This window comes from Apus apus, chromosome 5 (assembly GCF_020740795.1).
Source record: "Apus apus isolate bApuApu2 chromosome 5, bApuApu2.pri.cur, whole genome shotgun sequence".
NCBI classification, from domain to species: Eukaryota; Metazoa; Chordata; class Aves; order Apodiformes; family Apodidae; genus Apus; species Apus apus.
The window spans coordinates 16921170-16933817 of NC_067286.1; the positions used below are offsets into that span (position 1 = coordinate 16921170).

Sequence of the window (12648 nt, forward strand, 5' to 3'; positions counted from 1 at the left end):
GTGCTGTTGTGTGATTTATGCGGGGCAGCCTGCCCAGGACTGGACTGCTAGAGGATATTTTTCTCTGCAGCATTCAAGCATGATTTTAGATCTGCCTGTTTTTGACTTTCTACAAGAAAAATAAACCTATAAGCAACTGATTGTGTGTCCCTTTCTACATATGTAGTTTGTAACTTGATACTAGGGGGAGAAAAAAACACACAAAAAAGCCTGAGTATTTGTCATTTTAGGGCTTCTTTTTTAGTTGCCTTGTGTGCGGAGAGTAGCGCTGAATACTTGAGTGATAGTTGCAGCAGGGCTGGTGAGGAGGGAGTAGATCTTGCAAAATAGTCTGAAAGCAGCTTTAGAAAAACATCTCACCAATAAACTATAGCTTTCTACAAGATGTATATTTTCATATAGCGGGAGCAGTTAAGATATTTTATAAAAACCCCTTCTCCATGAATTTTTCCTGCTTTTCATTGGACTCCCAAAATTTTATCAGAGTTGTGCTGGGGAGATTTTACACCTCCAGACTCTTGTTTGGCTGCAGGCATTTTCCTCTGTGCTTCCTGATTAGTGGCTCTGGTGTCGGTTTCACATTGTTCCTCACTGATGACTCAGAGAAACAGGAAAGAGATTCCCTGGTGAACAAAAAGCTCAACCAGCAAACAGGTGCTTGTATTCTGGTCTAGCAGAGGACAAGCTACCTAATTCTGGATTTTTTCCTAAGATTATTATCTGCAAGTATGAGACTCAAGAGGAATGGTTCATACACACTGAATGGGTAAGAAGGAGCCTACATTCCCTTCTGAATCTTCATCATTAAAACCATGTGAAAAAGGAAGCCTTTATTTTTCTTTCTAGTGACGGGGTATGTGAAATAATGACCAAATCTTTTGTCTCAAAAAGAACCGAGTATCACAGCATATGAAATAGACAGTTTATTTATTTTGCTTTGCTCTGCATTTTGTTATAGTTGAGTTTAAAGTGTGTGCATTTGGCAGGGGCAGGTTAGAGTTGTCTGTGTGCTAAAATGAGGTGCATTTGCTCAGTAAAACCACCAAAACATCAGGAACTGTGTGATTCTCAAAGCAATGCCTGTGGTAATTATTTTAAGCATTTGCCAGAAAATACTGCATGCTTTTGATACAGACAAGAGCTAAACTCATTAAATGTGATGCTTTATAGTAGGCAATACAAATTACTTTAAATTTAGTCAGTCTAAAAAATTAATTTAAGTAGTTTCAAGTATTGAAAACTACTCTGAGTTACTGTTGCAGTTACAGAGAATATACTAGTACTGTTCTAACCAGATATTCCTTGTTTAAGGAATCTTTGTGTAGTAATTGAAAACAGAGTATTTTCAGACAAACCCAAAACTGCCTAGTTGCTTTAAACCCATGGCCCATTGCCTACTTGGTCAGCAATCTCTGCACAGAAGATGCATATAGCAGTGCAAGCAGATCAGATAGGAAATAGTTTGACAGTGTTGTGCAGCTGCTTTGCACTGTTCTTGCTTGCACTGGCTTGCACAATGTCACTTAGAAGTGTCCTTTGCTTTGCCAACATGCTTAAATTTTATTTTAAATTTTTTAAAAATTTATTTATACTAGGGTTTTTTTAATGGCAAAGTAGATAGATGCTAACATCTTAATAGGTTATCCTTAACTTTTGTATAACTGTAATAAAAATCTGTTATCTGACTGCATACAAAATCAAACAATTGAAAATTAGTGCCTTACAATATTTGGTTTTCAGATGCAAGGTGAGCATGTCACTCAATGAGTTTGAGTTTGTAGTAGACAGATGTTAAGACTATATGACCATCAAGTTTGGTGGGGTTTTTTTCAGAGTTTTTTGACCCTTTGAGGGATTACCTTAATTTAGAGAGTCAATTAAGAAATCGTGATGAAATAAAAAAATGTAATAGTGCATATGTTAAAGGAATTATTTTAGGTTTTAGTTATGAGAAGCACAATCTATAATTGATTTGAGGTTTGTTAAAAATGAATGCATAGTACAGAACTTGAGGAAAGTAAGTTTTGCAGGATCTCCCTGTGCATCTGTCTGTCTTGTTCTAACTTGCAATATGCTGCACAATCACTTCAAGGAATTTCACTTGTTGTGGCCCAGTGCATACCTGGCATTACATTTTATGGCAAGCATTTCACTGGTAGCGTTGTATTACAGTGAGTAAAACCAGTGGCACCCAAGTGCTTGCACGAAAAAGGACCTTCAACTATGAGCTTGTGGGAGACTCCAATATTATCTGATTCTGACATACTGATGTGCTTTGCTCTGTTAAACAACAGATGCTGAGGAGTGAATTTATCTAATTAAAGAAATTCCTTTTATGTTTATCTCTTGCCTAGATGGTTTAATAACGCAAGGTAATGGAAAAAGAGCTTCCATTGTGTTTTCCTGCTTGGCCTAAACTTCTCGCATGTCAGCAGAAAGGCTTGTTCTGGTCTGTAGGGGTTTTTGTTCAGTACAGCATGTTCCACTTGTCAGGTGGAGTGGCATCCTGTTCTGCTGGTCACTTTGGGAGAGGGGAGATTATTGGGATGGGATGTTGTAGGGCAAATACAAACAGCTTCTGCAGCAGGTACCTGCACATGGTGGGGACATAGTTGCTTTGGGGTTACTGTTTACAATATAGCATGAAAACTGTGAGCTTAATTATAAAAAAAAAAAGAAAAAAAAAGGATGTTTTGTACAGCCAAATGGGAGCACCGCAAAATAATAGGTTTGTTCAGGGACATAACTACAGAGTGTGGTGATAAACTTCCTGAGTATACTCTGAATCAGATAAGGTGATGTAGTGCTAAATATATAATAATGTTAAAACATAGAATGTGTACACCAAGAGCATTAAGAGGGAATTCTTCACATCAAAAGTTACTTTGTACCTTCCTACAGTATTGAATCTTATTTTGTAAGGTGGAGCTATGGAACTTGAAATACATTCATATTCAAGTGTAACTTTGTGAAGCTGTCAACTTTTGAAATACAGAGAAGTGCAACTTTTTCTCCTTACATACTGCAGCCAAATGTTCTTAAAGAGTAAATAAAACATACCTAACTCTTTTTAAGTTCTCTCAGATTGGTTTATCAAGCTCTAGATGGTGGTGGTGTTTTAGGTGATGTCAGCATCTTGGTATCTTGGATGAAGAAACCAAAAAGGGTGACTGGAGAAATCCAATCTCTAGACACAAGGACTTATGTGAAGACCATTTTATCTTTTGTATGAAGATGCTCGCTTTTCCTTAAGTTAATGTCAAAGATAGTAATGTCTTTGACATAAGGTACTCCCTACAACTGCCAATGTTTGATCCAATATTCAGGATTTGATTCTTGCTTTTAATTTTGCTTATAAACAAGATACTGTAGCAAGAGTCATCACGATAATAAGTCTTTTCTTTGGCTATGATTTGGTCAGGCTCTAAATGTGCACGTAAACTCATAAAGGAGGAGGAAGACTGCAAGGGGAGCTAATATACTTGAAAGGGTTTTGAAACCTATCACCAGCAAAAAGCTCCCCCTGCCTACTCTTTCACCCATTCCATTGTGTCTCAGTTGATGCTGCTGTAAGACCTGTACACATAGAAACTGGAAATACATACAAAATCCAGAGTTTCACTTAGCAGTGATCGATAACTATTTTTTGAGTAGGTCTCATTGGACGTGGTCATGTTTGCTCTTGCTTTTTTAAGTGGGTGATGGTTACGTGTGTTTCTGGAATCAGGGGTCTGGTGCTGAGATTCATCAGAGGACACCAAGTTACGAGACCTACCTTATCTTGCTGAGATTGAGACAGAAATCTTGCCTGCCAGCATCTCTTCGACAGTGTTAAGTCAGCTTTGCTGTAATGTGCTAGCCTGTATTTTCCAATTATATTTCTTTGCATTGCAAAGTTTCTTTTTATAAATGATCTCTTTCAAATATCACCTTAACTTGGGTGATAACCCCTCATTTACTTGGTGCTGTGTTTATTGACAGTGAAAAATACAAATGCTATTTTTTGTCTTATGTTGTCCTTTTAGCATTTGAATAGTCAGTATAAGTTTTTGTACACTGGTAAGGAGTTGTTTATTATGCATTTCTTTCCTCTTTTTCTCCTAATGTCTTAGGTTTAAGGAAGCGTGCAAATCCAAGCATGCATTTCACAGGATATGACCTCAGCCCACTGAAACAAATATGCAGCTTGAACTTTAGCGTTGTGATTTAGGTTTTCTGTGCCTTTAAAAATCATTATGTATGGGCCTACATTCCTCTAATCTTTGTAGTGGTGCAGACAGAACTGTGCCCATGCTGGTTTAATTTCACAATGTTCATGCCTGCTGTGGGAAAGCTTTGTGCAGCTGGCAACTTGCTCACCTTGCTTCAAATACGATAGGATGTACTGATAAACAGCCTGCTAGGTAAAATGACCCTGGTCAGTGAGCCACATGAGGCCTCATCATCCTCTTCTGTTTGGCATGGCAATTTTGACAAGGCCATGCCGTGTAGACTTGGACTGTAGTACTTTCTCTATCAGTGCAGGTTTAGAAACTTGACAACTGTCTGAAGATGATTATTAAAATGAAATGAGGACCTCTGCAATTCCTGCATAGTGGCTATCCAAAACTTGGGGTAATGCAGACTGAACAGCATGTACAAGGGGTTATTTTTTGAAAAAAAATGTGTAGCACAAAGTAATATGTTTAAATGTTAAATAATTTTTGTCTTCTCATCATTCCCATACTTGACTCTGAATAACTGCTGTGTGGCAAAGGAACATGGCTAAATCATGCAATCAGAAATCTAGCAGGGGTGAAATCTTTGAAAATGCATTGTTGCAGCTATCATCTCAGTGCCTGTGGTACCGAGGAGCACTTGCTCAACCTTGAAAAGTTTGTGTTCAACTTCTGATGTTGGTGTTTCAACTGAGCATTCAAATAATTTGACATCTCCATTTTCCTCCCCACTGCTGCCATGGGCCCTTCTGAAAATGCTCTTTGAGTTCTTGTCTGCATGGTTTTTTTGGTTGTTTTTTTTTTTTTTTTCTGCATTCATCTCAGGAAAATGTGTACATGAAGGTGTTTATATATAAATCAAAGGTAGAAGTAACTGATGCCTTGAAACAAATTCAAGTTGGACAGGGAAAAAATACTTAGGAATATCTTAATGATTAATGGATGCTCAACTGACTGTTACAAAATATTGTTGGCCCCAAGATGATCATCTTCTCCAAGCCACTGCTTTCAACTAATGACTCTTGATTTTGAGCCAAACACTACAATTGAAAAATAATTTTTCTTGTGTGCTTCTGTCTTGTACTGATGCAAAACAAAGCAAGGAGAGAAAGTAGCTTCTTATGTTTGTTTTACCCAAAAATTAGAAATCAGAAAGAGCACAGTAAGTCTGCTTCAGAAGGCTTTTTTATTAAGTATTGTTGCAACTGCAGGAAAAATATCATTGAAGGATATGAGAAAGAGCTCATGAGGGCTCATTGAAATAACTTATCTGGCAGACAGAAGTAGTATGGACACCCAAGTGTCTTATCTGAGGAGAAGCAGCTGTTTGAACTGCTTTACAGTTCTCACAATTACCACAGTTTCTATGAAAAAAACCAGAACATCTAAGGGTAACAATACAGACTGTTATCCTTGGAAAGAACAGCACAGATTTCTCAGATTAAGGCCAAAAATGTAGATTATCCACTGCAGTTTTTGTTGGATTTGGTATCCATTTTTGGAGAGTCTTCTTTAGAATGCTTTATTGGTGTCAAAAAATGTAAGCCAGGATGCAATGCCAGCACTGCTAACTGACCTCTGCTTGACTCAAAGAGATCTTAGTGCTTTCTTGGTCAGCTGTAGCCCTTTGTGCTCGTTTGTATCTTAGTTACGGGTTTGCTCTTCCATTTTATGAAGCTAAGTGATTTTCAATCACTATGCTTCAGTTACAAAGTGAGGTGACTTCTTATATGTCATTAAAATGCGCCTTATTTTGTTACTTTGGGGAGGAGGAGGGTTACTGCACTGTATGCAGGGATGACATTTCAGTAGTGCTTTTGGATGTAGACTGAGATCTGAGAACATAGGATCATCGAATGCTTAAGGTAGGAAGGGACTTAAAGATCATCAGGTTCCATCCACCCCACTGCTATGAGCAGGGACACCTTCCACTAGACCAGGCTGCACAAGCCTCATCCAACCTGGCCTTGAACACCTCCAGGGAGAGGGCATCAAGTATCTCCCTGGGCAACCTATTCTAGTAGTCTCACTGTCGTCCTCTGATGATAAGAATTCACCATTTGCAGCAATTCCACAACATTTTGTCATTATTTATGTATCCTGGACAATCCTGCTACTGTCCATCTTACATGAGAAAGTGACAGTATGTTTACCAAGTAGAGAAAGATGGAAATACGGTGCAAAATACTGAACCACTTCTAAAATTGTAATTCTGAATCTTAGGAATTAATTTTCACCTTCAGGAATGACATTTTTTTTAATAGAGATTGGGGTACTATTTTTGTATCTGTTGTCCTCTATATTCAGGCTGGCTGTTCTGGTAGCATTTGTTCTATAACACAAGATTTATGATCTTAGAGGTGTTTCTTTTCAGATTTTTTTTTTCATATATGAGGAGGCAAAACTAGTTTAAGCATTTCTATAAACATTAACAATGCATGCATAAAGATCTAAACTGCAAGCCTTATATGGGGAAAGTATTATAAACATAATGCTTCTAAGTAGGAGATTTCATTAGAACTTGTACTGTGAGTCATTGTTCTGATATTAATAGAGCTGTTCCCAAATATGGCTTTGGAACTGGGCCTTTTTCATGGGGAATGCTGCACATGAGTTACAGAAAATAGGTATTTAAATTAAATATAAATTTTTTGGAGGGATAACCTCTTCATCACTCATTCAGATCAGTGGAGCCTATAGTGTAGACTAATCTTCTAATATAATTCTGAAACTAGTACCTTATGCCAGATGATATTTGAGTTGGAAAAAATGTTTGCTTTTTGTGTGAAAAATTGTTGAAGAAAGAAAAAAATCTCAGATAAAGATGCTAATTTAATACATACTCTTGAGAACTGGCTTGATCAGTTAGTCTCCTAGTCTTTGGAAAGATTTAAATCAAAGAATAACCTATAGGCATATATGCTGATTCTTACAGTTTATCTGTGTGCAGGTAACAGTTACTCTTAAAAAATATTTCATTTGTTTCCATCAGAAGCAAATATTTAATTCAGAGTTCCAGAGTGTGCTGTTGCAGGTCTGTGTATATGTATTCTCCTCTCCCTCATACTTTTTTGTTTTGGTTTTCTCCCCTCCAGAGAGTATACATTTATTTAATAGAAATGTCCCACCTCTTGATATAAAACAATGTTGTGGTACAAACTCAAGGAAATTATCATACTTGCTCTTTCTTATAGATAATCTCAGTCAGTGAAAAATGCTCATATTAGGATTTGAATATTACAGAGATGTTCCATTAACAACCTGTGGCCAGAACAGGGAACAACAAAACACTTAAGGCACTTTTAAAATTTATTTATTTATTTATTTATTTATTTTGCATCTTCTATACCACCATCCTCCTTTCCAAGGAAACTGCTTTCTGGAGTATGTAGTGTGGTCAGGGCTTATGATGAAGGTAGTATATTTGTAGGGTAAGACATGTTCACTAAGAGTAACCATATAATTTGATCTGTTGTATACCAGAACTACTAGCATGCCAATTTATAGCTAATTAATAATAATTAGGGGCAGTCAATTAACTCTAAACTTCTATACCACTTACTGTGAATTGCAGATTCACTATCTTAATGTACAGTTTATTTCTGCTTCTTGCCCAAAGATGCTCTGAGGATTAGAGCTCATGGGATATTACTGTGAAAGCATAATGGACATATGTATTAAATATAGCAATTTAAAAAGCTTTTTTTTTCAGTGAATTTGAGCATTTTGTTAAGATAGGAGCTTGTTTTGTTCAGGTACCTGCTGTCAAACAGTGCCTAAAATGATGATGTAAATTGAGGTTGCTTTCCTCATGGGTGTATTAAGGGGTTTCTTGATCGTGGTATGCTCTAAAGTTAAAGAAAAACAAAGCAAAATCTGATACTTTTTTTTACGTCTTCTATTCCCAAAGCTCTGGCCTGCCAATGATGCAGGATGCACCACCACTTTGCTTGGCATCAATTTGCTGCTAGGTCAGCTAAAAGAATGAGAGTTTTTTTAACTAGTTCTACGTGGCAGAGAACAGTGATGCCAATGGATGCTAAAGATAATCAAGCATTGTGCATTAGCAGGAGAGATCCTAATGTTAATGTTAAGTAGCTGACAGCACCATGCTGACTTTGTGCCTGTCAGGTTTTATTGGCTTGGGAGCTTTTTCATGGCAGTTATGCAGCCACCTTACTCAAAGGTTTGAACCTATTCTTCTCGAAGACGAGTCTTTGCTTTGCCAGTCAGTTTTAATTATATTCTTCATACAGTAATATGGCATTTTCTGAGGGAAATTTATTATTTTTTTCATTATAATTTGATTTCATAGAGCTTGCTAGGACATTTTTGTAATGAGTGATGGTTTATAGAACACCATGAAGAGAGAATACGTTGAGTATATATTAAAATATTTTAATGGGGTTAAATGCTCCGTTTTGAACTTTCATTGCAGGTAAGAGTATTAAAATTTTTTTTTGAGCTCTCAAAGACTCTGTTTAGTCTGATCTTAAAAAGTATGAATTAATGTACCTATTCAGGAACTGAAATACATAAGATTTGCAGGTTTATTCCATCTTTTCACTAACATAATTTGATTTCTCAATGGTTGGAATATGCTTTTTTGAGAGAGATTGATTCCCATCCAGATTAGGCCTCTAATTCTCAGCAGTTTGGATATTAGATACTTTTTGTGAAGGAGGATAACATACCAAACTTAGTGTGTGATGCAATCAAGTGGGGAAAGGTCATTGTAAAGGAGGGCAGTTGGAGCTCTGTGCTGCATCTTAGCTTGCACAATGCCCGGTGGTACGAGGGGTCTGTAGTTACCCAAGCACTTACTGTGCAACTTTGATTTTATATGTAATGAACCATGTTGCTGAAGGAGAGTTTACAAAGATAAATCTCATGCAAAATTTTTCATTTTAAAAGTTCAGCTTGGACACCTCATATAAAAACAAAAGGCAAACTACATATATGTGTTCTAGGTACCCAATGAGGGTAGACAATTGTGATTGTATTCCTTCGGTGCCTTTTGTACCATCCCAGGGTTCAGCTTTTCAAATTTTTTCTTAAAGGTTGGGTTGATCTTTTTTTTTTTTAACCCCCACAAACAGTAGCTAGAAAGGCTAGAAAGGTGGTCACAGAAATATTCAGTATCTCTACCTAGTGGAAAAAACAAACAGCCAGACAGATACTTAACTTCCAGATTTAGTAAATTATTTTAGGATTTTTTCAGGTAGCTCATACAGAGGTAGTTTTCAAACCAGCATTTCAGGATTTTTTTTTTTTTTTTTTTCCAGTGGAAAGCCTTATTTCTGTTCATGCTAGTTCCTTCTCAGTTACTAGTTTTTAATGTATTCCTGGAATACATATGATCAATAAGCTCTGTCCTTCCAGACACACAAGTTAAAGTTATCAAGTGACTGACATTCCTAGAAAACCTACATACTTTTCTTCCTAAAACTTTATGGCTTCTGAAGTGAAGATGTAGAACTTTTCATGGGCTCTGGGGAGCTATATTCTGCACTTGAAACAATATAGTCTTGTTTATAAAATAGGGATAAAAATGTCTAACCACCTTATAAGGAGCTCAAGAAATAACTAATGTATACAGTTAATTAAAAAGGCATATTGCTTTGTTGCCTTTATGTAAAGGTTAATAAAGTCTGAAAACTCAAGCAAAAATAACTACTTTTTTTACATTTAAGGGTAAGTCTGCTTGAAATATAAATATATTTGAAAACAGCACCACCAGAGTGAGTAGACATTAGTAAGCGCAGCCAACCTGTTGCTTACCTTAGATTACTGGTCTGCATTTGAAGAACAAATCTGAATGTTGCCAAACTCCACCTTTTTCCTGCCTAGTCTGTATGTGGGAGAGTCTTTATAAGAATCTATTTCCTGTTTCCCAGACAAGGGAGGGGAAAAATATATTTTCTCCTTGTTCTGAAAAACAAAAGACAGGCAGTGACTGCATACCCACATCAGCTGCCAGCCTAAAGGTGAGTGTGCAAAACAGCTGAAGGCTACAGTGAGTTCCCTAGTTCAACCCTTGGCAAAATGGAACGTTTCTACTAGAGTCTATCTCATTGGGATTTACCCTCTAAATTTTATGAGAGAGAGAAACTGACCAAAGGTGATAAAAAGAGCTGGAGCTGTGTTTTTTATTATGTTGCTTTGAACCAATTTTTAAAGCACAAAAAAATTGTCAGCATCTTTCCCCTTTCCTTGCAGGATTTCTTCCCAAACCCGTTGTTTCCACTTTTGTTTTCCAGTTTAGATTTACAGATTATTAAGCTTTGACAAGTGAGTTTTGCAAGCAACAGAGGATTCAGTGGCAGGGAGGGATGCATGCTTAAGCCATTTACAAAGTAGTTGTAGCTCTTTCCAACTGTAATGCTAATCTATTTGTAACAACAGTAAAAAACTACAGGATAAGAACATAATGGTTTTTCTTTTGGCTAAGAGGGATGTCAGTGTAAGTGTGGCAGCTGTTTCTCCATGACCAAGTCTATTTGTTTAGATTTAGACAGGTATTCCAATTCAGTACCATATTAGGTGAACAAGAGTAGCTCCAGCCTTTTCCCACCTTAAATTTTGAACATTATTCATATTTGTGTATCCTGATTTCAAATAGAACAAATTGGGACTGCTGTGTTTTAAAGTCAACTCCTCTGGTACAGATTACAAAATTAATTTTCACATAGGTGGCTTTAAACAAGTTAGAGCTCATATTTCTTCTTTATGCTCTCCTTGTAAGGAAAAAGCCCATACTTTTGCTCTCTGTGAGAGAAGTTTGCAGTCAGTAATGCAATACGTGATCAATAGTGGAACTGCAATGCTCGGATACAGGACAAGTAGTAATGTGTCAGTGTATTAGAGAGGTCTATTAATATCAGCTCTCCTAAAAATGGTTCAAGAATTAAAAGCAAATGTTTGGGGTTTTCAGAAAACGGTTGTGGAAATAACAGTTCCCTTTTCCCTTTTATGCTCTGCAAAGGAGTTTTGTTGTGTGTAAGGCTGTCCCCCTGCATTCATGGAGGAACGTGGTGGAACAAAGTAATTTGGGCTTGGGAAGAAGGGAGGGGTGGGGTTAACGTATGTCAGCTCTGCTCTGTGTGTTGTCTGTGTCCTGTGTGCATCTGATTAGTGTGAAATTAAATTATTATTTTCCCCCAAGTTGAGTCTATTTTGCCCAGGACCTTAATCAGTGAAGAACCCTCCTTGTCCTTTGTCTTGACCCATGAGCTTCTAGTTGGCCTTTGTCCCCTGCATCCCAGTGTGTGAGGGGGCGATTTGAGTGAGCAGCCACATGGCTCTTTCTTTGTTGTCTTGTTAGGCCCAAACCATGACAAATACTCAGGCTTGTTTTTCTTTATTGTTATTGCTTAGGGTGATTCTTCAAAGGGTGGTCAGAAAACTGCAAGACTGAGAGATTGGTTTATCATAATCTAAGACCATGGTCCTTGAGCTGTTTTCTGACACTTGAGTGTGCACTGATCAGCTTCTCTTGGATTGCCCCTCTCCAGTCTCAAGTCTGAGTCTCCTATTTCTCCAAGTGGTTTCCTGTGTTCTGGAGAAATACCATTGTAGGAGGAAAATGGAATTTAACACCACACCCTGGCAGTGTGGAACAATAGAACAAGTGTAATTTTTCTCTGTATACAGTCTAATCACTCTCATTTATGGGAACCGATGTAGTTACGCATATTGGTCATTGTTTTGTGCAAGCACGTGTGTAGCTGTTAGCATAAGTGTGCTGTTCAACCCTATAGCTAAGCCACTATACTGGCAAACCTCACCTGAGAAGGACTTCCTAACCTTAGCTGGGTTTCTGCTGTTTCTCATGTATACAGTGGCTCTGAAATTGTTCCATGGTGAGCTGCATCCCAGTGTTAAGCTTGCAGAAAACATATTATGGAAATGCACAATTTCCAGTTGGTTTGGGCAGGGAGGAAAGAATGGTGATAATCCTCTCTGAAGAAGCCAGCTGATAGAGTGGCTTAGTGGTGTCACCAAAAGATACCCTCAAGGGGTTTCAGAAGATGCTAGTGGCATTTTGTGTTGGTAGACTACTGAAGAATTCTGTTGAGAGACTGATAACTTTTGTTGTTCACTGCAAGCCCTATTTAAATACTAGTTTACTGTAAATGGGTTTTCACAAATAATAAAAAAATATCACTTAAGTTTTAGATTATCTGAATGTCAATCTAGTTTGGTTTCTCTGTATCCATTCAGTCAATTTCTGAACAGCATTGCAGCTTTTTCATTACCTAATATTTGTATTTGTACAGAGCAGATGTTTGTTGCCTTCATGGAAATGCAAGGCTGTTTGTAAAAAGTTACACAACAACTGCCAAGTTGCTTATCTGACACTTATTGCCAGTCTTAAGCAGTCTCAAGTCTTATTTGCTAATAGAAGTTGCGGTATGAAAGCAGATGTGTA

At 37.4% G+C, this 12648-nt stretch overlaps 1 protein-coding gene across 2 annotated transcripts in view; it reads left to right on the forward strand.

Annotated features, from left to right (window-relative positions):
* MOB2 (MOB kinase activator 2) overlaps positions 1–12648 on the forward strand; it is a 118339-nt gene that overhangs the window by 61579 nt on the left and 44112 nt on the right. The window contains exon 1 of one of the 2 annotated variants that reach the window (XM_051622568.1): positions 702–766. The exons of the other annotated variant lie outside the window; for it this stretch is intronic. Coding sequence (XP_051478528.1) covers positions 729–766 — 38 coding nt within the window. The 5' untranslated portion in view covers positions 702–728. Of the gene's footprint in view, positions 1–701; positions 767–12648 lie in introns of those variants that run through there. 2 annotated transcript variants of the gene reach the window in all.